General features: G+C 35.7%; 1 protein-coding gene and 1 pseudogene across 1 annotated transcript; one reads left to right on the forward strand and one right to left on the reverse strand.

Annotated features, from left to right (window-relative positions):
- LOC147381148 (ultraviolet-B receptor UVR8-like) lies at positions 1–26520 on the forward strand. The gene is made up of 5 exons (XM_086430794.1): positions 1–215; positions 300–497; positions 24055–24090; positions 24216–24340; positions 25034–26520. Exons 1-5 carry the CDS (start codon positions 140–142, stop codon positions 26291–26293), a joined length of 1695 nt encoding a protein of 564 aa, XP_086286920.1. The 5' UTR covers positions 1–139; the 3' UTR covers positions 26294–26520.
- LOC147381149 (uncharacterized) lies at positions 6243–8623 on the reverse strand (annotated as a pseudogene).
- Positions 26521–26794: the final 274 nt, after the last annotated feature.

Below are 26794 nucleotides of genomic sequence, written 5' to 3' on the forward strand. Positions count from 1 at the left end.
TATGTCTAAATCACTCTGATTTTTTAGACAAATAACTGAAGGCTTCTTCTCTATGTGACTGATTGCCTTGTGGGGGTTTATCCTCTAATCTTACAGAGGTTACTCACCTAAAGCTGCCAGTTCTCCTTCTCCTGAATGAATGGCGGATTCAGGCAGCTTATCTCAGAAGATCGTTGCAGTGGCCGCCGGAGAAGCGCATACTCTCGCACTGGCAGGTATTAATTTTCAATAAATGAGAAAAAGTTCAATTTCATTATTTTTAAATTTGGATTTTGGGGATATTTAATCTGAAATTACAGGTGATGGAAGTGTTTATTCATGGGGGAGAGGGACATTCGGTCGACTCGGAACCGGAAAAGAAGACGATGAGCTTTTCCCTGTCCGAGTCGAGTTCGACTCGTCAAGAAAAACTAGAATTTCCGCAAAGAAATCTGAATTAGAGAGACCCAAGTTTGTTGAAATCGCGGCTGGGGCTTATCACAGTCTTGCATTAGAAGGTTAGCTTTGATTTCTATCTTTGGGTATTTTATTTTATTTTAATTCCGATTTCTTGCTTTTTTGTTGTTTTAATTATAATTTGGCGATACTACAGGGGATATTCTTGTTATTTAGAGACTGACTAATTGCAGATCACCTTAGTACCGATTGCACTCCATCACTAAGTATTGATTCATCATTTCTATTGAAATCCAGATGTTAAAACAATACAAACTATCATTAAAACTAGAAAAAAAAAAATTCTTTTCAATCGATCTCTCAGAAAAAATGGAGAAGGCATCAATTGTTTTATCTCTTATTTTGGACAAAAAAATCAAAATTGCCCACAAAATTAAAACTGCAATAGCTAATCCACCATAAGACCCGTAACCTCGTCTAGTACTAGCTTGTAAGGAGTGGGATTGGATGGAAAGAAGATGAGCTTAGCCTCAATGAATGAGGTCATCTCATCCATTTCTCTGTTTCTCTTCTCTCTATACTAGACGGTGACATGTGCAGCGCACGTGTATAAAAGGGCTTATTTTGTAATTTAAAATATTGATTAAAAGGTTTTTGAAGATTATATAGTAAGAAAGGATACTTTTGTAATTTTGAAAACTAAGCAACGTGAATATACTGTCGTGGGTTGCAATTTTCTTGGTTTTTTACCAAAATGACCCTAATTATATTAAATATAAATATAGAAGAGGGGGCACTTATGGCTACTCAAAGTTTGGAGTTGAACCACTTGCTGGGGTGTGTGGAAGGAAAGAAATAGGAGAATTTTCTTGGGAATGGAGAGATCTCACTATGACGTGGTTTGTTTTATTCTTGGGTTGTTATTTTATTGGTGTAAGCTAGATGGAGCTTTCAAAGGTTTGTTTTTTTGTTGAGGATTTTGTGTTTAGATGGGACTCCTTTTGTAATATGTAAAGTCTTTCTTTTGGTCGTATTTCTGGCTGGTCTCCTCGATCGCCTTTTTTAATGGATTTTCTTTACATACATACATATATCAATTGCTCAAATGTTGAAGGGAATGTCTATTTCTCTTAAGTCAAAACCAGATCATTAGAGAAAGAGAACAGCTCAACCAAGTATTTCTTACTTTAGTGGAGAAACAAAGAGACAAAGAGAGTGAGAGAGAGAGAGAGAGAGAGCTTTTTTTCTTAATTGAAGATGGGGCTTTTCCTTTATTGAAATGAGGTGCAATTGGTAGGAATTTAAAATAAAAAATATCTTTTAAAGGTTGGGGCGGAATTTGCAACTCGTGATTTGCAAGTAGTTGGTCCATTTGCTTACCTGATTTGTATTTTACATACTTGTTAAGAACTATGCCTTACAATTAATTAAAAAGAACTTATACTTCAAACCAACATATTCTTATCTCATTGCAATTCACATGGCAGACCAATAAAGGATAAAGACATTTGTAGATATGTAAGTTTAGTGGTCTTAACCTCAATACTACTTGGTTTTGAGAGTCACCACCATTCAAAGAGTTTAAGGTGTGAATGGCCACCTAAACAAAGTTTTATAAATTCATTTTTTGATGAATTTGATGACTCAAAACTGGTCCAACTAAGTGGTTGGGTAAGGAGGTTCGGTTGTAAGACGGGGAAGGTGTTAGGCACCCCACCCAACCCACCAAGTTGGTGGCTACCAAGGTATTGACCATATGTGAGGACTTAGATTGTTTTTTGAAGACTTTTATGATTAGTATGATGTTGATATATGCATGCATGTATGCATGGAGGATGCATGAACTTCTAAGTGGGTGAGTGCATGTTATGTTCCCACTAGTTGGGATTTTTATGTTTGCTTAGATTTAGGAATACTAAACCATAAGGTTAGCACCCTTGGAAACTAGCATTTTAATAATGATGCATACTTATGAAATATATGCTCAAAGATGAGCTCAATTTTGTTGGCAAGGTTCTAAGAAACATTCCATTTGTTTGGAGTGTTCTTTGCAACTTTTACCTATTTGAAAACTTCATGAATGCATGGGGGGTGTATGTATGCATGTTAAATGTTCCATAGGAACTTGTTATGGACTTACAAATGTAGGGAATCACCTCATGATGAGGGTATACTCCCTCATCTTATTTTTCCTATGAAGATGCTTAAACTACATGATAATGATGTTAATGTACTTTTAACTAAGTGGAGTTTGTATGAATTTGCCTTGGGAGAGTTCTCTATTTATAGGCCTTTGGAGACTTTTGGGGATATAAAGGTCTACACACCACAAGTTCAACTTAATTGCACTAAATCACATAGAATGACCTTATTTTCCCTTCATCAAAGAGGCCTTTGTCACACCGCAAAATCCTAACACGTATCCCCACGATTAAGTGTTAAAATTTCGAGGTGTGAGATATTTTTCATATAGTGATAAATACATTTAACTCAATAATTTCCAACAATGATACTATATATTGCAGCAAAAGCATATATTTATGTGATACATAAACAAAACAAAAATCCTATCTCACAATTCCCTTTATTTATATACAACAGAAAGAAATAATGGAACCTATTGCCAAGAATATATTAACTTGCTCTCTCAACATAAACTGACCTCTTATCTACTAACGCTCACAATACGCAAACCTACTTATCTTGAAATTGCAACAATCATAAAGTTGATCATCGATCACTGGAACTTCCTGAAACTGAAATGATTGGTAGGGTGGGTAACAAGGGAGTTACTCAGCAAAAACGTATATTTCTAAATCATAGTCCTAATATGTAGATTAATCACATAAATTCATTTGTAAAAAATGCAGATTTATTAAAATATAAAATCCGTATAAAAGATTTCAATAACTGTGAAATAAACATTTTCATAATCCTAAAATATGAAACATACAAAATCAACTCATAATATAACATACAATGACGGAGTATTATAATGAGAGTTGAGGGTCACGAATGATGTGACTATCTTAGTCAAGATACGATTGATCCAATGCTTAACTAATGTGGAACTCCACCATTAGTTTCTGATTCTATGGCCAGTTTTTGTCATACTTGGGTGACTGATTTTTCAGCTCAGGTTGGCCTTTGACAAATGCCTTAAGAAATGGGTTAAATAAGTGGGTCATTCTTTCCTAGCTACCATAGACTGTTAATGATCATTGACTAGTCATCTTTTTCTATGCCAATCTGGCGTGCATGTGATCCTCAATAAAATTCTATCATTTATACAACTATTTTTACTTCTTGTTCTCCATTAAAGATAGAAAGGAAATTCCTAGAATCCTGTTGTGATGTTAAGTTTTTATGTATCCTATAGTACATAAGAAATTAGATATCGCAACTATTATCTTAGAATAACATATCGCTCTGGAAGTGACACAATACGTTATACTTTGTAGGCTTTCACAAACCCTTTAATAGATCATTAAAAAAATATATAAGTAAAACATTTTCATTTTTTTTCAAACTATGAAACTTTTATATTTTTCAAAAACATGAAACAAAAAATAACAGTCTAAGTATGTGAATTGAATATCCAATCTATCACTCAACATAAATACACCCTCTATCTCTTATTTTCTTTTCTTTTTTTCATTTCATTTCATTTTTTCTTTTTTTTCCCTTGTTACATGATGATGAGCTGAAGCATTTCCCCTCTTTTTTTCGTGTCTTACATGATCTTCAAATTGAAGCATTCATGACTTACACGATGTATGCGCCGAAGCATCTCACCATTGGGTACTCACTCCACATACACACTCAACTAAGAATTACATTCTCAATAACATCACAAGTTATCACATTTCCAGTGTGACTTTAATATAAAATAATCATAATCTCTTTTGAAAATCCCTTTTTTTCAGCAATCCAAAACTTGATGTTTTCTTTACAAAATGAATAAAATCATTTTTGAAATCATAATGAAATACTCAAACATCAAATATCTAATTTTTCCTAAAATAATTCTCCTGCTCAAATAATTGAAATCATAGAAAAATTTGTTTTAATTTTCAATCTTCTTCCTTCTAAAATTCTTTTAAAAATCATTTTTTTTTTTCACAACTATATTTCCTACTTCTAAACTAAATGGTTAATTAAAACAAGTTTCTAATTAATAATAAACTATGCTCAATTAGCTCAAAACTGTGTTCTATCATTCCAATTAGTTTAATAATAAGAAACATTATTGACTTTTTATATTCAAAACCAATTTTATAACAAAAATACTTTTAAAATTAAAACATTTTACAGAACACCATATCCTATAACATAAATACAATAGCGATATATCAAAATTCTAATCCAACGTGCATGAGTTTGTTTTTTTTTCCCTTAAAAATACATACATTTAACATAAATTTTGAAATGACTCATTTACTTTAAAACAAAAATATTTTAAAAACAAATCTATGACTACAATTAAGAAATTGGAAGTTCCTTACCTCATTGGATTCAATTCTTAACTTCATACATCGGCATCCTAAATCTTATTCAACTAGTCCAGTTTTTTATTCAGTTTCGCTTCCTAAAGAGATCAACATCAACACCTAAATTAAAAGCCAAGAGATAAACAACTTTAAGAGTTGACTTCTCTTAATTGGTTTAATAGAACTAAATATAAATTAACTCTTTATATTCATAAATATTCTTCTAAAATATTCTTTTGGATCAACTAACTTAAATATCAAATCAAGCTCATGCAAAATTATGTTTTTCCAACAATTCCACACCAATTAACAATACATGATTGACTAAAAAACTATTTCATCACAATTATGATTAATAATCATCAAATTTCATAAAATTTATTCATCGAGATATGTAAGAAAATTTCAGGGCATTACAACCTTTGTGGTCAATTACAATCCTATTAGTCTTACCAATCAAAATGATCAAAGGATAAGAATATAATTCTCCTCACAGTTTCTTGAGAACTCTTGGGGAATAAATTTGTCTTTACCCTTGAAAGGCAATGACTCTTCTAGGGAAAAAATGTCACAATGGCAAGCAATTATCTACTCAAGGGATGGTCTTAACGGTCAAGTACTTTCCCATGTCTCTCAACAAATTGTGGTTAAGAGGCTAATAGCTCCTTAAGTTCTAGAGAATTCTTTTGGAGGATTAAAGGTGTCCATGCCTTTTGAAGGTGGTCAAACTACATTGAAACCTTGATGCATGGTCTAGAATTATCTAAAAGAAGAATGTATCTAGGGTCAATCATTGGTCTCAACAAACTAAGGTTAGGGAGGTAATTGGATTTTTGAAAAAGCCAAAGGTCAATCCTTGAGGACTCATGAAATTACAATAAACTAAGGAAGAAACCTCAAGGGAGTGATTAGTGCAAGGATAAAGTCGGCAAATCACTCTCATCTTCTCACGACTAAGAAGGAAATGAGAGGATTAGAGGGGCTTATGGTGTAAGAGCACTTTAACAAAATCTATAACACATAGGGGGAAATCAAGAAAATAACAAAGAAATAGTTTGGTCCTTTCCTTGGGCAAGGTCCTGAGCAAAACTTCAAGGATCCTTGGGTGACCCACAGCCAGAGCAAAAAGATTGAGGTCCTTGGGGTCAGGGGCGGAGCCAGGATTTTGTTTTCGTGGGGGCAACTATGAACTCATTAATAATATTAAATTTTGATTTTTAAAATATACAAAAAGTAACTTTTACTACATGTATTTTCAATAATTTGTCACTTACAAAAAGTATAAACTTGTAATATATACACAATTTTCATATCGTTTCTAAAAAAATCCAATCACTGATATGTATACATAAATCTTCACAATCGCTCCCGTAGAGTTTTCATATTCTGAAAGCATTGAATGATCATCTCATTATCAATGGTATGAAACACATCTTTCTCGATATAGGTAACCAAGCAATCATTCATCCATTGATCTCCAATTCGGTTACGCAATCGACTCTTTACTATATTCATTGCAGAAAAAGCTTTTTCAACTGTTGCAGTTGCCACTGGTAGTATCAAAGCTAGTTTTAAAATCAAATACACCAATTGATATACAACATTCTTTTTTGTCTTAATTAATTTCTCTGCAAGGCCACCGATTCCTTTAAGTTGTAAAAATTCATTGTCAGAGCGCACATCAAGTATGTAAGTCTCAAGTTGATTATCAAGTGCCATAAGTTCCACGCTAGAAAATTCTGATGGGTAAAATTGAGCAAGACGAATCAACTTATCCTTATTAAAAGTAGAGAATGAATCACATGGATTCAAACATGCCACACAAAGAAGTAGCTCGGTGTTTCCTTCTGTAAAACGATCATTAAGCTCTTGAAGTTGCAAATCTAACACCGTACAAAATAATTTTACATGATAATTGTGTAGATTTGTGACTTGTTCAGCATTACGTCGTGGCCGCCCTTGAACTACATACATGTCATCCATATTCGGTATAATAATATCATGTCTTTCACAAAAAGAAGAAACTTCATTGAGTAAAGATTACCATCCAATATCTCTCATCGTTTGTAACTGTTGCTTAGATACTTTAACCAAGGTCAAAGCATTTACAATATCTTGATCTTTCCTCTGCAGTGCTTGTGACAATTCATTTGAAATTCCCAAAACAGTTTTCATCAAGTGCATGATGAATACAAAGTCAAAAGATTGAATAGAATCTAATAAGGCACTTGCTTCACCTCTTTGCTCAGAATTTGTATCATCTTCTTCAACAGTCACAAGCACTTTAACAACAGAAGAAAACATAGAAATCAAGCTCATCAAAGTACCATAATGTGAGTCCCAACGTGTATCACCAGCTCGTTGGAGGCTAGTTTCTTGATTCAAACCCACCCACATGAAATTTCACCATTGTCTAATGCTTGAATAATATTACTAACGCATTTTTCTCTTAGAATATCTCGACGTTTGCACGAAGCTCCCACGACATTCAACAAATTAGCAAGAATATTGAAAAGATTAGCAACTTGACAGTGATTTTTTGCAACAGCTACAAGTGCCAGTTGGACTTGATGAGCAAAACAATGAACATAAAAGGCAGATTGATTTTCTTTCATGATAAGACTTTTAAGACCATTAAATTCTCCTCTTATATTACTAGTCCCGTCGTAACCTTGTCCACGTAATCTTGACATACTTAATCCATGTCTTGAGAATAATATTTCAATTGCTGCTTTCAACGATAAAGCCGTTGTATCACTAACATGGACAATGCCGAGGAACCGCTCAATAACACATCCTTTTTTATCCACATAATGAATCAAAACTACCATTTGTTCTTTGATTGATACATCACGAGATTCGTCAACCAAAATAGAAAATAAATCATCTCCAAGATCATTGACTATTATATTGGTAGTTTCACTTGCAATACAACGCACGATATCCTTTTGTGTATCATGAGATACAATCTTCAGATTTTTTGGAGCATTCTTTAACATGACATTTTTGACAATTTCATTATGATTTGAAAGAAATTGTAGGAGTTCAATAAAGTTTTCACGATTTCTTGAAGATTCGGATTCATCGTGACCTCGAAAGGCTAATCCTTGACGTAAAAGAAATCGGATACAATCGATTGTTGCAGTCAAACAAATCCGATACTCATTTCTAGCCTGAGCAAATTGTCGAGAAAAAGCAACTTCAATATGTCGATTTTCATTCATTAAATCTTGACATTTCCTTCAAGCTTTATTATGAGCGCTATTTGGACCTCCAACATGGATTTGAAATCTTTCCTTCTTTTTCCAATTTGTGAATCCCGCAGCAATGAAAGAATCGCCACCAACTTGCTCTTCAAAATCAACTCTCATCAGATAGCAACACAAGCAAAATGCAGCATCTTTCGTAATACTATACTCTAACCAATTTCCAAAATTATCAAACCAAGTTGAATTAAAATGACGTGACACCTTCCCAAACTTTCTTTGTGGGAAATTATGTTCACGAGGTTGACATGGGCCTTTTTGTAAGTACGCTCTTCAAATTTCGTCTCGATCATTAGAATTATAATCCAAAATTTTGATTCATAATCCAGGATCCGAAGGAAGATCTTCCAGGTTGATTTCAACACGACTATGCTTTGAACATCGCCACATGTTATCATCATTGGGATCATTCATTTCTCGAGTAATGGATGGTTGTTCCAAATTAGACTTTCTTATAAGAAATTTATCCATATCTGATTGACAAATTTAATTTATTTAGTTAGATCTCAAATTTTTTAACATATTTCTTTATATTAAAGATACATATTATTCTATCCTAGAAAGTTATGTAATCCAACATTAAAAAATAGTTTTACATATAAAAGAAAGGTAACAAGAACTAATCTAATCTCAATTGTGTAATCAACAATTTCAATGATCAATAAAAATTAAAGTTAATAACATCATAACTTTATAAGCATAATCAATAATTAACAAATGGGGCTCTACTCCTATATATTCATGAAAGGAATAACATTTCATCAAAAAATTAACAATGGGGCTCCGCTCCCCTGTATATTTATAAAAAAAATAACAATATATCTTCAATAAATTAACAATAGGGCTCTGCCCCCTTGTATATGCAATATTTCATTGATAAAGTAAATAATAGAGCTCCGCCCCCCTGTATATTCATAAAAGAAATATAAATTTTTCATTACTAAATTAACAATTGGGCTCCGCCCTTTATACATTTATAAAAAGAAATAACGACATAAGTTTAAAGTGAATACCTTTGAAGTTAATTTCGATGCTTGAATAACAAAATTGGAAGAGTATTGATCGTTGACTGATCAAAGCTTAGATTTGGTGATAAATTGAAAGATTCCTACAAAATTATACTTGGTTGAGTAAAAAATATAAAAAGTAATAAATAAATAAATTAAGAAAATTTGTCAAAATATACACACCAACTTTTACTGGTAACATATCAATTAATTGAATTATTTTTTCCACACTGGATAAGAAAATATACACATCATTTATTTAAAAGACTAATATTAACACACCAGTGCCTTTAGTACATCTCATACTTATGCAATGATAGCAAGGAAACACAACACATTTGAAGGGAATATTCATTAACAATTTAGCAAGGTTTATATTAATTTCAACTGTAGACATAAAATGGATTAATGAACAAATTGTTTCTTGATTACCCAACATTATCCTCCATAAGCATGCTAGTCTTACTGTTATCTTGTAAACAATTTCCTTGATCAGTAGAAGTCGGTTACCTAATGCTTTATAAGCTCTCAACTTTATTCCAATAACACTAATTATATGGATCATATCCTCACCAATCACTCCATCTCTATAGATTATTGAAGTTAACTAACATACTAATTTTTTTAGGATATTTCTTGTTCGTCAATCTTAACTTAGTGCCTCTAAGCACCATTACCAAATAATCGAAAAAAAGAAGGAAGATGATAAATACTTGAAAAGGCTTATAGAAGTCATCCGGGGTCAAGTGTAATGAAAAGTTGGGGTTGTTTGGTGATAATGTTCAGCAAGTGCTTTTGAGGCCTATAAAAACTTTTAGAGGCTGTGTGATTTTCAATGAAATCAACTTCTAAATGTATTGAAACTGAAGATGAACCAAGATATGTAACCTTAGAAACAATCTGGGATACTTTTATATTCATCCCAAAATTTCATAATTTTTGTTCCATCAGACTTCTCACAAAAGTGGAGAGGCCAAAAATGGATAACACATTCTTCATCATTAGTATCAGAAATAGAAATTATGAATCTCTTGGAAAAAAGCAACTCGACGTATATACATTAAAAATGAACACAATACAATTATACAAACAACCTTCAAACAAACCATGGAAGTTCAAAAGATGAGCAAGTAAGCAACAAAACATGTGTACTACAATAAATTGATCTCCAAATCGAGTGACATACTAAGTAGATAATGGAGTTGTTTCAAAGTATGAATCATGTAAGGGTTAGGATCAAGGGACATATGAAAAAACATATGTAAAAACAATGTAACATTAATAAATTTTCAAAATATGGGTTAGAAGTTTCGGATTGAGCTGATTTTTTTTGAGGATGATCTCTATCCAAAAAAAAAAAAAAAAATCAGTCCAATCTGAAACTTCTAATCCCATTAAAAGTGATTTAGAATGTGGACCGTCGATATTTTGCCAATTTTTGTCAATAATTTATAAATCACTTTTGATGGATTTAGAAGTTTCAGATTGAGCTGATTTTTAGTGAGGATGATCATCTCATCATAGTGACCATCCTCGCAAAAAATCAGCTCAATCCAAAACCTCTAACCCATGTTTTGAAAAACCATTGGTTTTACATATGTCCCTTGAATCGCCCCCATCATGTAATCACGTTTAATCTTTCGAGATTCTAGGAAAACCCTTGCAGCTTCAATGACTACTTGTCCATTGACATAGTGTTCTTCAATTTTCATCTAGGGTTTGAAAACCCCTTTTACACACATAAAAAGGTCTCACAAAATCAAAATCTCCACTATGGAGAGAGAGAGAGAGAGAGAGTACATACTAAATAACTCTTCAAGGTTCAAATTCGTGGTGACGGTGGTGTTCTTCTCGCCTTGTCGGCTGGTGGTGATGGAGAGGGAGCCGTCTAGGGCTTCTAAATTGTGAGACTCTCTTGAATTTTAGAGAAGAGACTTCAGTGATGGTTGGAGGTGGAAATGGAAGGTCTTGTAGTCGTAGATCATGAGATAGAGGGGGATTTCGAGATGTCTTCCTGCCTTGGAGAAGAGACGGACACTAGAGAGGTTAGAACCTTGGAGTAGAGGTTTTATTTTATTTTTTTAAATCTTTAATTTCTGATTTTCTGTGGGGGCAAATTACAAATAGAAAAATTTTCAAAACTTCTGTGGGGGCAAAGCAGTAGAATGTTAAATTTTTTAAAAAAAAATTATTAGTACCTCCCTGTTGATTTTAGAAATTCTTGAATCTGCCCCTGCTTGGGGTACCCATGACCATGGAAAAAACTAGCCTAGTCCATGCCTCGATTGCCCCCACAAAACATTGAGATAACCTTATATTTTCAACTAAATACATGCCTCATTTGCCCCCACCTCTCACCTCCCTCCAATTTTTGCCCCCCCCCCCTCCCCTTCAGTTTTGAAGATGACATTGCCTATTGACTAGCCTTCTCTTATAGACTAATTGGAAAAGACCTAAATATCCTTTTTTCAATTTCCAACCAAAAACCTCTGAATTTCTCTAAAACCATTCATCTTCACGCTCTTCAATTGTTCCATTAACTATAACTTGCCCCTATAACAATAAAATCCTGGATCTGCCCTTGGGTCCGTGCCTAAGGCATGGACCATGTTAAGTTTGGGCTTCCTTGCTTTGAGTCTCCTCAGAAATGGACCTCTCTTGGTCTTTCGATAGATTTTTGTAGGCCAAACTTTACCTTGTAGGGTTCTCTGAACTTTCGGGCTCAGTCCAAAAAAATTGGGGTGGCTACAACATTCATTATGCTAGTCTTCTTCCCTAGTTTCTTTAATAAAGAAAACCCTTGGACTAATAGAGATATGGGGGTATAGAGTAGGGAGAGAGAGAAAGAAATTGAGTCATAAAGCTGATGGAATGTCAAATCCGACAAGAGTTAAGGTGAGATGGGCTATGGTTTTCTGGATCTGGAGGCTATCAATTGGGTTTCTTCTTTGCCTTGATGTGTAATAATTTAAAATAAATGATAGTACTTCTGAAGATAGGCTACATATCTTGTGAAGGTCAATATTGTTCTTATGATTATGAATCTTGCGGTGTAGGTTTCACATGCATAGGCAACTAATGGGAACACATAAACATCTTGTATTGCAACACACTGAGAACCATGAAAAGCAAATTCTAGTTCATCAAGAAGCATGATTGCAACTCATCATCAAAAAAATGCAATTGCAAGAGGTCCCATGACAAGCATTGTGCAAAACACTGGAACGGTAATATACATAGGAGCAAGCAATCAAAAGAGACATGGCCTACTTCTTTGTTAGGGTTAACTTTTTTTGTGGTGCCAATTTGGGGTTTCTCACAATTAGGCTAACAACTAAAGAAATTCATTTCTTTGTTTGGCCCACATAGTCGCCTCTCTCTTTGTCTTTGATTTTAGGTGAAGCGGAATCATGGCTAGTAGAGAAATTCTTATACTAATCATAGAAGAAAGAGAAAATGAGACTTTACACTTGTTGGAATTTGAGGAGCATTGGTGATGGGGACATCAGATCATCACCCTCTAAATATTACCATAGGAGAAGGAATCACAAGCTTTCTTGTGGATTGATGATAGCTACAGAGAGGACTTGAGGATCCCATGTGCAAGATCGTTTGAAGACTCCACATTAGAGAGTGCAAATGGGTTGCATTTGGATCAAGGACTTGGTTGAATTAGAATGACCTTGAGTTTTTAAGTTTTGAAATTTTTGGAGAGAGAAAGTTACAAAAATTAGATAATTTTTGACATTTATCTTTTGGGTAGCTTAGGTCTTTTCTCTTTAGGGTTTTGTTTTTACTATTTAAGGACATCTTTATGTTATTTTATGGAGTTTTTTTTAATACAATTTATAGAATTTCTGGTTTCCTTATCTTGAATGATGGGGCATTCATCTTGGTGAACAAGAATCATCTAAATCTTCTATTTTCTTCTTCTTTTCATTTTATTTTCATAGTTTTTTGTTACTAAACCCTAGGTGAGCCCTTACCAAATTTTTTTAAGAGATCCTACACATACTAGAACCTACCAAAACCCTTTCCAAAACTACCATGTTGCTGCCTAACCCAAACCAGTCCAAAAATCCTTGTCTAGTTGACCTCAATCAACCAGTAAATCATCCCTATTTGCTATCCAATAATTTACAGCAAGCATTGACCATCTTAAAATCTTTATTTTTATTAATCTAACGTTATTCCAACCGTACATCTAACCTTAGGAACCCTAATTTTCTAGATCTTAGATATTGTTAGACTAATACCATAGGCTAGTTGGAAGTTCTACCTTCCATAAGATCCCTCAATTTAATATTTTAGATTAAGACTGGCGGGATTTAAAGCATTATCTAGAATTATTTGTTAGTTATTTACACGACTTTTCTTATTTCTTTGTGGTAGAATCCAGTATTTTATAATATTCATTGTCCTTGATAAATTTTTTTCTCGTAATTTGAGAATCATCATTTTAGTTAGTTTCATAGTCCTGCATCATATTTGGTATTAGAGCACATAGGTTTTACTTAGGGTTTTATCATCACACATCTGAAATAGGATTCATATAAATTTTTATGTGCATTGCATTAAGTTTTAGGACAACATCGATTCTTAGGTTGCACAAATGTCGACTCGTAGTTTTAAGGGTGATCACCCTTTAGTGGATCTCGCTGAGCTTACCTGAGTAATAGCAGTCTTTCAGGACGTGTGGCTCAAAATACCATTGAGATCAATGCTCGCTTGACCGTGTTGGATTTTGCCTTACAGAATAATCTTGATGCCTTAGATGACATAAAGGGAAATATGGGCGGCCAAGGTAGAGGTTCGGTAAGTCGAGGCGGACGAGGTAGATTACCTCCACCATGGCATGTTGAGGTTTGAGATCCTTATGATCCCGATGATAGAGTTATGTGTAGCGTCAAGATTGAGGCCCCAAACTTTGATCGATGACTTGACGCAAAGGCCTTTCTTGAGTGGTTATCAGACATGGACCACTTTTTTGAGTGGAATGAGATGTTTGAAGGTTGTAGAGTGAGGTTTGCCAATATGAAATTAGTGGGCCAAGCTAAGCTCCATTGGACTAATGTTGAATGTAAAATTGAGAGAGCTAATGAGTATCCCATTGTCAATTGGGCTGAGATGAAAGAGAAGCTCAAGGAGAAATATCTTCCCTTGTCCTATCAAGAGAGGCTTTTAGACCAATGGCAAACCTTTCACCAGGGATCTATGATTGCCAATGAATAAATCGTGAAATTTGATGAGTAGATGATGCATTGTGATGTCAATGCAAGTCCTTGCGTGATCCTCCTTAGATTTAGAATGGGCTTATGTCCAGAGCTTTAAAAAGAGTTCATACCCTATGATGTGAGTAGTTTAGATCATGCTTATCAAATTTTGCCAAAACTAGAACGGTACATAAAACCTGAATTCGTGAGGAGAGTCGACTCCCGTGAGACTATTGCCAAGTATGTCCCTACGAGAGTGAAACCAATTTTCGGAAATCAACTACCTTGAACAAATTCTAGTAATCCACCCAATGTTAGATATATCAAGGGGAAGGGAATAACTAGTGGAAGTTCCAGGGGAAATGATCAGTTACAATGCTTCAATTGTGGAGGATTTGGATACTTTCAAAGCAAATGTCCCTCGAGAAATCCCAACAAAGTGTGTTACTGATTGAGGGGATAGAGGAAAATGACCAAGGTGAGTTTGATGAAGAATTTTATGAGCCCACGGGTGGAGCTAGTGTTGAGGATTGCGAGGATACTGAGGATCTCCCAGGAGACATGACGAGGGCCACGGTTGTTAGGTGTGCGCTAGCCGAGATAAAAGAAAATGATGATTGACGAAGGTCTTCTATCTTCCACACATACATCAAGTGTGGTGATAAGAATTGTAAGTTAATCATCGACAACGGGAGTTGCACAAATGTAGTTGCTTCCTCTACTAATTCTTGTTTAGGATTGAAGCGAGTAGCCCACCCTTAACTATATCGAGTTGCGTGGGTTGATACATCATCTATTCTTGTTTCCCAACGGTGTCAGGTTCCTATTGAAATTGGTTCTTACAAAGACAGTGTGGTGTGCTGTTGTGCCTAAGGATTTGGGTCACATCATTTTGGATATGCCTTGGTTATATGATTGAGATGTAATACTATTCAGCAGAATGAATTAGTGTTCATTCACCTATGAGGGCAAAAGGATTAAGTTGAATCCTCTCCAATCCAAAACCCACATAGTGGGGAAAGAAAAATTTGAGTAAGGGTAAACAAAAGAATAATTCTAAAGCCCTTCATATTATCAGTCCCACAAAATTTGAGAGGGAGACAAAGGATGAGGTTACCATTTATGTTTTGACCACCAAAGAAGCCTCACAAGAGTCCAACTTGGAAGTACCACAAGAAGTACTGCCCATTTTACAGAAATTCCAGTATATCTTCCCTGATGAATTGCCTAATGAACTCCCTCCCATGCATGACATTCAACATGAAATTGATATAATCCCTAGAGCAACTCTACCCAATTTACCACATTATAAGATGAATCCAATTGAACACGCAGAGTTGAGGAAGCAAATCCGTGAACTCTTACAAAAGGGATTTGTGAGAGAATGTATGAGTCCTTGTGCTGTGCCTGCTCTCCTTACACCAAATAAAGATGGATCTTGGCATATGTGTTTGGATAGTAGAGCAATTAATAAAATCACGGCCAAATATCGGTTTCCTATACCAAAACTAGATGATATGTTGGATATGATGGCAGGCGCCACAATCTTCTCAAAGATAGATCTTAAAAGTGGATACCACCAGATCCGCATTTGTCCTGGGGATGAATGGAAGATTGCCTTTAAAACGAAGGATAGTCTTTATGAGTGGTTAGTCATGCCCTTCAGGTTAACCAATGGCCCAAGTACTTTTATGAGGGTAATGACATAGGCGTTGAGGCCTTTCATGGGCAAGTTCTTGGTAGTTTACTTCAACGATATCTTGATTTATAGTAAATCCAAATAACAACACCTAGACCACTTAAGGCAAACTTGTGATGTACTTACAAAAGAGAAATTATTTGCAAACCGAAAGAAGTGTTCATTCATGTCCAATCAAGTTATCTTCTTAGGTTTCATAGTTTCTTCTGAAGGGATGTCAGCAGTTTCTTAAAAGGGTGCCATAGTTAGCTGACCCGAACCAAAGAATATACACGATGTTGTAGCTTCCACGGTCTAGCTACATTCTACCGTCGGTTTATTTGAGGATTCAACTCCATCATGGCCCCTATCACAAATTGTATAAAAATGAGGGAATTTAGATGGACTAATGTCGCAGCCAAAGCATTTAGGAAGATTAAATCGAGGATGACGGAAGCTCCCGTCATGCGCCTTCCAGATTTTAGCAAAGTCTTCGAAGTTGCATGTGATGCATCCGGGGTAGGCATAGGTGGAGTATTGAGTCAATAAGGTCATCCAATTGCCTATTTTAGTAAGAAATTGAATGAAACAAGACAAAAATACTCTACTTATGACAAGGAATTTTCTATGGTATAATCTTTACAATATTGGTGACATTACCTATTGCCGCAAGAATTCATGTTATTCTCAGATCATGAAGCTCTTAGGTACCTTAGTTTCCAAAAGAAATTTAACCCAAGACATGCGAAATTGAATTTCTACAAGAGTACACTTTTGTGTTAAAATATAAAACGGGAGTAGAGAATAGGCCAGTGGATGCATTGAGTCGTAGGATTGCATTAGTACACTCTATGAGTGTTGAAGTAATCGGGTTTGAGCGATTAAAAGATAAATATTCCACGTCATAGATTTTGGGAACTTTACACTTTACTTATGAATGATCTAGCGAGAAATAACAATGGGTTTGCTCTATAGGATGACTACCTGTTTAAGGGCACTAAACTTTGCATTCCCCGTACCTTATTGCGAGATTTTCTCGTTTGGGAACTCTACTCTAGTGGGGCGGTTGGACATTTTGGGCAAGATAAGACTATTGTCCTTGTTGAGGATAGATTTCATCGGCCAAGTCTCAAACGAGATGTAGCCAAAATTGTTAGGTAATGTCGTACTTGTCAAATGGCAAAATAGAGAAAGCCGAATACTGGGTTGTATACCCCTTTGCCAGTGCCACACTACCCCGTGGCAAGATATTAGTATGCACTTCGTGCTTAGGCTTCCCAAGACCATCAGGAAGCATGATTCCATCTTTGTAGTAGTGGACCATTTTTCTAAAATGGCTCATTTCTTACCTTGTTCCAAAACCTCCAACGCTGCTAATGTGGCCAAAATATTTTTTGAAGAGGTTCATTTGCATGGATTACTAAAGACCATAGTATCTGATAGGGACATTAGGTTCATGATTTACTTTTGGAAAACATCATGGCATATGATGGGTACTAGATTGCAATTTTCTTCAGCACACCATCCACAGATAGACGGTCAAATTGAAGTGGTCAATAGGAGTGTAGGAAATGTATTGCGATGTCTTGTAAGTGATCATATTAAATCATGGGATTCTATATTGTCCATAGCTGAGTTTGCGTATAATAGTTCTGTCAGTAGGACCACAGGCATGAGTCCATTTGAAGTAGTTCATGGTTACAAGCCTATGACACCTATTGATCTCATCCCTATGGCAATTTCACACAGGTCATATGAGTCAACACAATCATTTGCACAACATATTCATGAATTGGATTATGAGATTAGGAAGATAATTACCTTGAATAATGAAAATTATAAAATGCATGCTGATTCACACCGTAGGTTTAAGGAATTTCTAGTAGGTGACTATGTGATGATTCGTATTAGACCTGAGCGATTCCCTCAAGAAGTTGCAAGCCTGTAGTGCTGGACCTTTTAAAATATTGAAAAGGGTGGGTACTAACGCGTATGTGATAGAGCTTCCATCTGACATGGGAATTAGTTCACATTTAATGTGGAAGATCCTGTGCCTTTTCAATGATCAACAATACCACCCAATAATTTGTCTCATGATCATCATGTTAGTCATTCTACTTCTATTTCTGACCCAACCCATGACCCATGGCATTTTCCATCACAAAGTTTCATACCTTTGCCTCTCACACCTATTATACCTCAAAAGCGATCAAGTGGTTTCAACCCGACATGGAAGATATCAAAAATGTCTAGTTAAGTAGAAGAATAGGCCAGATTCAGATTGCACTTGGATTATAGAGGAAGAGTTGCAAAAGATTGACCCGGATCTCTTGGAACAATACCATAGTTTTATGTCACTTGGATTAAAGGCTAAATTTTCTCAATCAGGGGGAGTTGATGGGGACATTAGATCATCACCCTCTAAATATTACCATAGGAGAAGGAAATCACAAGCTTTCTTGTGGATTGGTGATAGCTACAAAGAGGACTTGAGGACCCAATGTGCAAGATCTTTTGAAGACTCCACATTGGAGAGTACATATGGGTTTTATTTGGATCGAGGAGGACTTGGTAGAATTGTTCAGTGTGTGGTTGGGCGTACGGATACCATTTATTATCGATTTGAAAAGTCACCGACGAGCGTGACTTGGTCGCCAAACTTTGAAGAAAAGATTCAACGAGGAGCCCCATGCGAATATCATAGGGTTGATACCTCTGAGCCTATCGAAGAAAGGTTGAAGAAGAATAAAAAAAGTCCTGGTGTGGCAACTAAACACGAGGGTTGCGCTTGTTGCGGGACTTAACCTAACACCTTACGCCTTTGATGCCATCTTGCGGTATCGGTGTCCCCCGTCCTTTCTTTCTTTCGGTCCCAGTGAAGGTTCTTTCTCCCCCAATCGTTCGTTCTCATCCCAAGGGAGGGCTCACCCACCCATTGGTTGGGAAGCAGCGATCTCTCCCTTGGTTGAATTAGAATGACCAACATGTGACCATAATGTTAGCATACTTGGGAAATTTTTTTTTTTTTTTTGTGGCTTATTTTCATGTTTTATTGGCCCATGGTCATAGTATAGATGCTTGAGGGTAGTTTAGTAACTTTAGGTTGTCTTTTTATTTAAGTTTTTAAGGTTTGAAATGTTAGGAGAGAGAAAGTTACGAAAAATAGATAATTTTTGTAATTTATCTTTTGGGTAGCTTAGGTCTTTTCTCTTTAGGGTTTTGTTTGTACTATTTAAGGACATCTTTATATTATTTTATGGAACTTTTTTAATACAATTTACAGAATTCTGATTTTCCTATCTTTAATGTTGGGACATTCATCTCGGTGAACAATAATCATCTAACTCTTCTATTTTCTTCTTGGTTTGTAGGTAAAGTCTAATTTTCTTCTTCTTTTCATCATATTTTCATAGTTTTCTGTGATTTTTCTGTTACTAAGCCCTAGGTGAGCCCTTACCAACGTCTTTTAAGAGATCTTACACATACTAGAACCTACCAAAACCCTTCCCAAAAGTACCATGTTGCTGCCCAGCCCAAACCAGTCAAAAAACCCTTGTCTAGTTGACCAAAATCAACTAATAAATCATTCCTATTTGCTGTCCAATAATTTACAGCAAGCATAGACCATCTTAAAATCCTTATTTTTATTATTCTAACCTTATTCCAACCCTATATTTAACTTTAGGAACCCTAATTTTCTAGATCTTCTTAGATATTGTTAGACTAATACCCTAGGCTAGTTGGAAGTTCTATCTTCTATAAGATCCCTCAATTTAATATTTTAGATTTAGATTGGCGGGACTTAAAACATTGTCTAGAATTATTTGTTAGCTATTTACATGACTTTTCTTATTTCTTTGTGATAGAATCTGATAGCTTATGATATTCATTGTCTTTGATAATTTTTTTCTCGTAATCTCAGAACTATCATTTTAGTTAGTTTCATAGTCCTGCATCAATTGGATAGTTGTAGGCAGCTTGTTATTATTTCTTAAAGTCGTTGGAAGAACAAAGAAAGGGATGCAAGGATTAAGCTCTAGGTTTGGGGTTATAAATTGCATTTAAATAGAACAAACGATCGAGAAGAGCTCAACGAAAAAAAAATGAAGTTTCTCTCTTCCTTCCCTCGTTTTTAGCTGAAGTTAGAAAATGGGGTGTCTAAGAGGAAAATTTATATCGACTATCCTCACATCCTAGAAATCCATTACCTTTATTATAGGTGTGTCGTAAGAAAAACTGGTGTGGCAATATAATTTCTCTAAGTTATAAGTATGCAGCAGGATCAATTATATTATTGTTATAATTTAGGGATAATAATCCAGTGGGCCATTCTTGTACAATTTAATTCTATTGGCACACCAAATTTTACTTACAACCATGGTTTAAAATTTCTTACCATTTTGTATGAAACGTTTTGAGTTTTCACCAAAACAAGACAAAACAATCCTCAACTCAAAACATACGAAATTTTCGCAGATTTGTCTGAAAAAATAAAGAAGGAAGAAGGAGAGAGAGAGAGAGGACCTGGGTGGTTCCGTGATTTTTCCGGATTTGTGCCAACATTCCAGGTAAGGTCGTCTTCTTCCTCTTGACTTTTTTTTTTCTTTAGAGAAACAACGAAAGTGTTGCCCTTGACCTTGGTCTTTCTTAAAAAATTGAGTTATTTATTTTAAAACCCTCCATATTTTGATAAATAATTGAGGTGTCCCATGTCTTCAAACTGACCCATGCCTCTTGATCACAGTCTTTTGAGTAAGATTTCATAGACATTCCAATTTGAAGCTATGTATGTCTCGGAATGTTTCGTACTGTTTCGGGTTTGTTTCAGTATCATTTCGGTTTTCCGACAAACTGAAACAAGATTTTAAGCCATGCTTACAACAACCAACCCTTATGAAATTAAGTCATTATCTACATATAGATTGATGTGTCATAAGTAAAAGTTGGTGTGTTAATAGAAGCTCTCTTTATATGTAATGGGATAAAACTTTGTCAATGATTGGTGATGATGATGGGTCTATTTTGATTTTTTATGCTGGTCAGAACTGTGGCCCACTTATCTCTAAAGAGTTCATTGATCTGATTATTATCATCATTGGTTTATTTCAAATTCAAACTATGGTTTGCAACTAGTCAAACTATCGTAGGATTGATTATGTTATTGTTATATGTTTATATTGATAGGCCATCCGATGTTTTTCTTTTCTTTTCTTTTCTTTCTCTGATGCCCTAACACTAAAGTTCAATTATAAAAGAAAATCTGTAAGCACAGTATGATTTCGAAAATCGCCACTAAGATATTGAACTTCTTTCTCTTCTCTTATTACAAAAGTATAGCCTGAAAACTATTATCTTGCGCACTTCCACTCTCAAACATGGAAGAAATAATTCGAAAGTCCAACACAGTGGATGGCTTATTCACCAAGCTAAGCCCATCACCAAAAAATAGTTGGAAAGAAGTGAGTATTGATAACTCTCACAAACCCAACCCAAATTCAAACAACACCACATTCGTTAGGAGTACTCTTTCCAAAGGTTTTTGGGTTCCACTTCCATAGAAAGAAGGAACCCCACAACCCTCCCATCCCGAATCATGAGTGGGTTTCTATCATACTCGAACTTGCCATGCTTCTACAAAGCTCATACCTGTCCTTGAGTAAGGACAAAGTCATCATATCTGCACCATTCTAGTCAGTATGGATGTATCAAATTGCAACAGTTTCTTTTCTATAACATTTTGAGTCCAATGGTATCTCACATCAATGCATTTAGAACGAAAACTTGGATCTCACTCAAGTTAATGAAATTTTTACTATCACAGTAGAAACCAACCTGTTTTGTTTCACTTGAAAGAATTTCTTCATCCATAATATATCTTGGCAAGTTTCGATGATAGCAATGTATTTTAGCTATGCAGTAGATGAGGTCAAATAACTGTCCCAAATAACTTCGGCAATTCGAATTTCCATGAGACTACCTAAATTTGTTATAACCAATGTCTCCTGCACAGTTACATCTGCATATACTCTTAGTGAACCTTTTATCTTATTTTATTTTATGGATAAGCTGGACTTGAGTTCATGGCCTCAAAGCTCCATTGCAATGTGTCAAATTGTCAATAACTTGAGCTATGGATCTAAGTTCAACCTTTCAGTACAATCTTACCACTTCCAATGTGCAAACACATCTTGGATGACCCCATGCGATACATGAGAATCCACTTAACTATTGTCTTGTTCTCCTTGGAAGAATTAGCTAGAAATGTTACACCATGAACTACATGTGCAATGTGTGGCTTCCTGTACATCAAACTTCTTATGGCCAATCTATGGGGAGAACCAACCAATTTTTTTTTTCCATGTAGAACCTATCAAACGCTTTCTCAATATATCTTTCTTGTGATATCCGTAACTTTTCAGCTTTCTTATCACAAGAGATTTTCATTCCCAAGATTTTCTTAGCCAATCCCAAGTCCATGGAAAAGTTCTTCCTCAACTCTTGCTTCTACATGTCAATTTTATTCATTTTCTTATCCAATGGTCAACATGTTTTCAGCATAAAGAAAAAAAGGATAATAAAAGTTACTATTTTTTTAATAGATACATAACTAAACCTATTCTTTTTGTACTCATAATCCACCATAAATGAATCAAACTTCCTATAACATTTTCTTAGATCTTGTTTAAACCCCCATACATTCTTTTTCTTAGCAAACCATGCTCTCCTTGCCCTTGACCTTAAATCATTTTGGCTTCTCCCTATAAATCTCTTCCTCCAAATCACTATTTACAAAGGTTGACTTGATATCAACTCCCTCAATTTCTAAATTCGCGTTTGTTATCAAAACCTATCCTACACTCAATGAGATTTTTACAACGGATTAAAATTTTCATCAAAATCAATACCTTTTTTTATATTATCCAAACCCTTCTCAACCAACCTTGGCTCGTAACGTGACTATAAGCTATTCTCTTCATTTTTCTACTTGAACACCAACTTGTTTTTGGGTGTTTTCTTTGCCTTCGACAATTTTATAAGGTTGTATTTGTAGCTCATATGCTTTCATTCTTCAAGTTGGGATGAGGAGAGCTAATCCATGCAACTAGTTAATCCTTTCCTCCATCCACTCTAGCCAGATGTTCGGTGGCCATCATGGATCACTATGGTCTATTATGGCTGGCTTTCGTCGATGTTCAACTAATTGGTTTCACAGTCATAGAAAGTGAAGATTCGCAAGACAAAACGACTTGAAAATAGGATATGAACGTTATAAAACTAGAGGTTTCCCTGGGAGCAGGGATGCCATAGTTCGTAGAAGCATAGGCACGGGTGCCATCTTGCATGAGTAGAGGCGGCGTAGGCAGTTGACCGAGAGGCTACAAACCCATAAGTGGGAAAAGCACCTGTAATAGACTAGCTTTACATATAATGTATGTACAAGTGAAAGACCAGGCCGATGAACCGAAAGACCGTCTTTCTTGCGTGTGCGTGTTGTTGACTCTTCTACTTAATGGGTTATTTCATTTTGAAACCTACTTGGTTATAATTACTACTTCGTCTATACGCCCATGGGATACATAAAATGAAAAGAAAGATACGTGTTTAGCGGGATAGGATCACCGGGAATAGAAATACTGGTTGGAGAATGAAATGATCAACAATTTCATTGCCTCACCCAACGAGTGAAGTTGCCGAAGCGAGTCTAAAAGCCAAAAAGCAATGAGCCGCAAGCAACAAGCATGCAAGTGTTGGCGCCTGACAGAACTCCACTCTACGTAAGTCTTGTCAAATCGGGGAGTCACAACATCTCAGGTTACCCACAGTGACAAAACCACAATAGAAATCACTGTGCACAGTTTGCACAATCCATCCAATTATAACATCCCTTTAGAAAAAATTTAGTTTTATCATTATATGTCACTTTGTTTTTTCCTCGTTGCAATATTATTGGCCTATACTATCCTTGTTATTCAAAAAATTGATCCCTTATCATTCCAATTGCAGATGATGGATCAGTTTGGTGTTGGGGCTATAATGTCTGTATCCTTCATAGTAGATATTTTACCACTTTTGGTGTATGCGACACAGGAACAATTGGAACATTTCAATGTTAATCTTCTCTATGATAGGTTCCTCTAGTTGTTATTCCTTTGACAGATGCATGGACGGCCAGCTTGGTGTCAATGTGGAGAACTCTTCAGTTCCATGTTTATTAGAGCAGTTCCTCGAGTTGGGCTCTCCTGATTCCTTGACAGATGAATCAAGTACAGACTGCAAAACACATTTGAAGGTAGGTAACAAATTCAATCACCTTTTTTTTAGGTAAAAAATATTTTCTTAAGATCAAAGAAACAAAAACAATGAGGAAAGGGCACCCTCCTTGTAAGTTGAGATTTCCAAAAATGCAGCAAAAATCATGACAGACAAGAACCAAAAATCACCCTAAACAAACAATATGAATCCCATTCCCATCTAAAGACAAAATCAAGGAAAACAAAAAAAAAAAAGATCCCATTGAACAGATGATCCTGCATTGAAACAGACAAGTAAAGTTAAGAGCTCTCCTTGTACAGTCACAAAGTTGGCCATCATGAAAAACTAAGAGAGCTGCTATTGGCACCCCAACTTTTACTTATTCCACCCCAATTAAAAATAAAGAAAGCAAATTAATGGTTGAGAATAAGTAAAGGTTGGGGTGCAAATAGAAGCCCTCTCATATTTTTTTTATATATTTGATTTCTATTTTTTGGGTTTAGGATTTATATGAGCCTAATCATAATTGAAAACAGCTACTGAAATTGTTTGAATGAGTGTTGTAGTGTTTTGTAATGTTCAATTAATAATTTGAGCCAAGTCTTTCTTATTTTTGAATAATGTGTTTTAATCTTTAATTGGGGTGATGAAATAATTTAAGAAATTGGGGTGTAATAAGCAAAAGTTGGGGTGCCACTAGCAGCTCTAAAAAATTGAATTTGTATTGCAGGTTCTTTCTGTCCAAGCAGGAGGGATGATGTCATTGGCAATTGATAGCATTGGGGCCCTCTGGATATGGGGAAACTGCCCACAGCCGAGCAAAAGCAGCAATGGAGAGTTCTCTCTCACTAGCAGCTCTGTTCCCCTCCCTGTTTGGGATTTCCATGGCCGCACTGTTGTTAAGGTGGCATGTGGAAACGAACATGTTGTTGCCCTAGTAAGTGCTGGAGAAACATTTATGGGGTCTGATCTCATATGCTATTCATGGGGTAATAATAACCATGGCCAGTTGGGTCTGGGAGACTTGGAGAGTAGGCTGAACCCTGAAATGGTGGAGACTTTTAACCTTAAAAGCCCTTTCACTGCTTATGAGGTTGCATGTGGGGCATTTCATACCACTGTACTCACCCACAATAAGGTCAACTCATCTCACTTCGAGAAAAAATCTATTTGTTGGACTTTCGGTCTTGGGAATAATGGGCAGCTCGGACACGGAACCACCAATAGCACGTCCTTACCGGAACCTGTGAAGAAACTGCCACTAGATGTGTTCTTGATTTCTGTTGATTGTGGATTATTCCACACGTGTGTCATTTCCTCGGAGGGAGACGTATGGTCATGGGGTATGGAAAAGGGTCTTGGGTTATGCCCAGATGCCAGTTTTACTGGGACAGATGCTGGTGATGCAGTCTTTCCTCTTAGGATTCCATGTGATGAGCAGTTATATGGTCATAGGTTTGTGAGCCCAGTACAAGTTGCGTGTGGGGCAGCCCATACAGTTCTTGCTGCTCATGATGGATATAAGCTTTGGGCTTGGGGTAGAGGATGGAGTGGTGTTCTTGGAAGAGGTAATGTAATCGACAGCTTTGATCCATGTATCGTGATGTGGCCACCACTCGATGAAGTCTTGCAAGAAGGATTGGAGGAAACAGACAAAAAGTTATCTTTAGCTATGGAAGAGGTGCGGCATCTCCAGTCAAAATTGACTCTCATGGAACGATATGCTAGCATACTACATGGCTCTATTTTTGGGAAACCTTTTGACGAGAAAGATTTGCCACGGTCACTGCTGAACTCGGGTACTTATGATATTGCCAAGGAATGGGAGAATATATTGGAATCAGCAGACCGTGGGACACTCAACTGGATGGAGGTGTTCTACCGAAACATGCTTACCAATGTGAAGAATAGGTTAATGAAGAGAACGATTCAGGAGATGATCAAGGAGTGTCTCCATTCTTCAACCACTGGAAGCAGGGCGCCAATGTAGAATTTCATTCCATCTCCAATAACATACATTACTGTCTTATACAGGTTTGTGAAATATATTTACTTTGTGGATAATATAGTTCATTCATGGTTGGTTTTTTTTTGTCGATATGCATTTGTATTATAATAGAAGACACTTTCTCCAATGATGCCTGAAATAAGACACTTGTGTAAAGGTTTGAGCTCATAGTTGAATTTGGCATTGTTATTTCTTATTTGCAGTAAAAATCCATGTATTAGGCTCTAATAAAACTTGTGTGAAAGGTTAATTTAGCCCATAGTTGAATTGGACATTGATATTTCCTATTTGCACTAAAAATCAATGTATTTGGCCTACTTTGTTTAGGGCTATCAATGATCCACTTTTTATCCTGAATGGAATCCGATCCTAAAAAGTCAGATTTGGATACAAGATTTGTGCTTTCGGATTGGATTTGCATCATAATATTAAAAATCAATAAAATCTCGGATCGGTTTCAGATTAGTCTCAAACCAATCTGAT

Source organism: Akebia trifoliata, unplaced genomic scaffold, assembly GCF_017979445.1.
Source record: "Akebia trifoliata isolate Shusen 1 unplaced genomic scaffold, ASM1797944v1 Contig00722, whole genome shotgun sequence".
Lineage (NCBI taxonomy): Eukaryota > Viridiplantae > Streptophyta > Magnoliopsida > Ranunculales > Lardizabalaceae > Akebia > Akebia trifoliata.

Excerpts from the sequence above, each read along its gene's own strand:
- LOC147381148 (XM_086430794.1), top strand. The coding sequence starts at position 140 with ATGGCGGATTCAGGCAGCTTATCTCAGAAGATCGTTGCAGTGGCCGCC. Across the intron at positions 498-24,054 it reads TCACAGTCTTGCATTAGAAG|ATGATGGATCAGTTTGGTGT; the intron begins GTTAGCTTTGAT and ends TTCCAATTGCAG. Across the intron at positions 24,341-25,033 it reads ACTGCAAAACACATTTGAAG|GTTCTTTCTGTCCAAGCAGG; the intron begins GTAGGTAACAAA and ends TTTGTATTGCAG.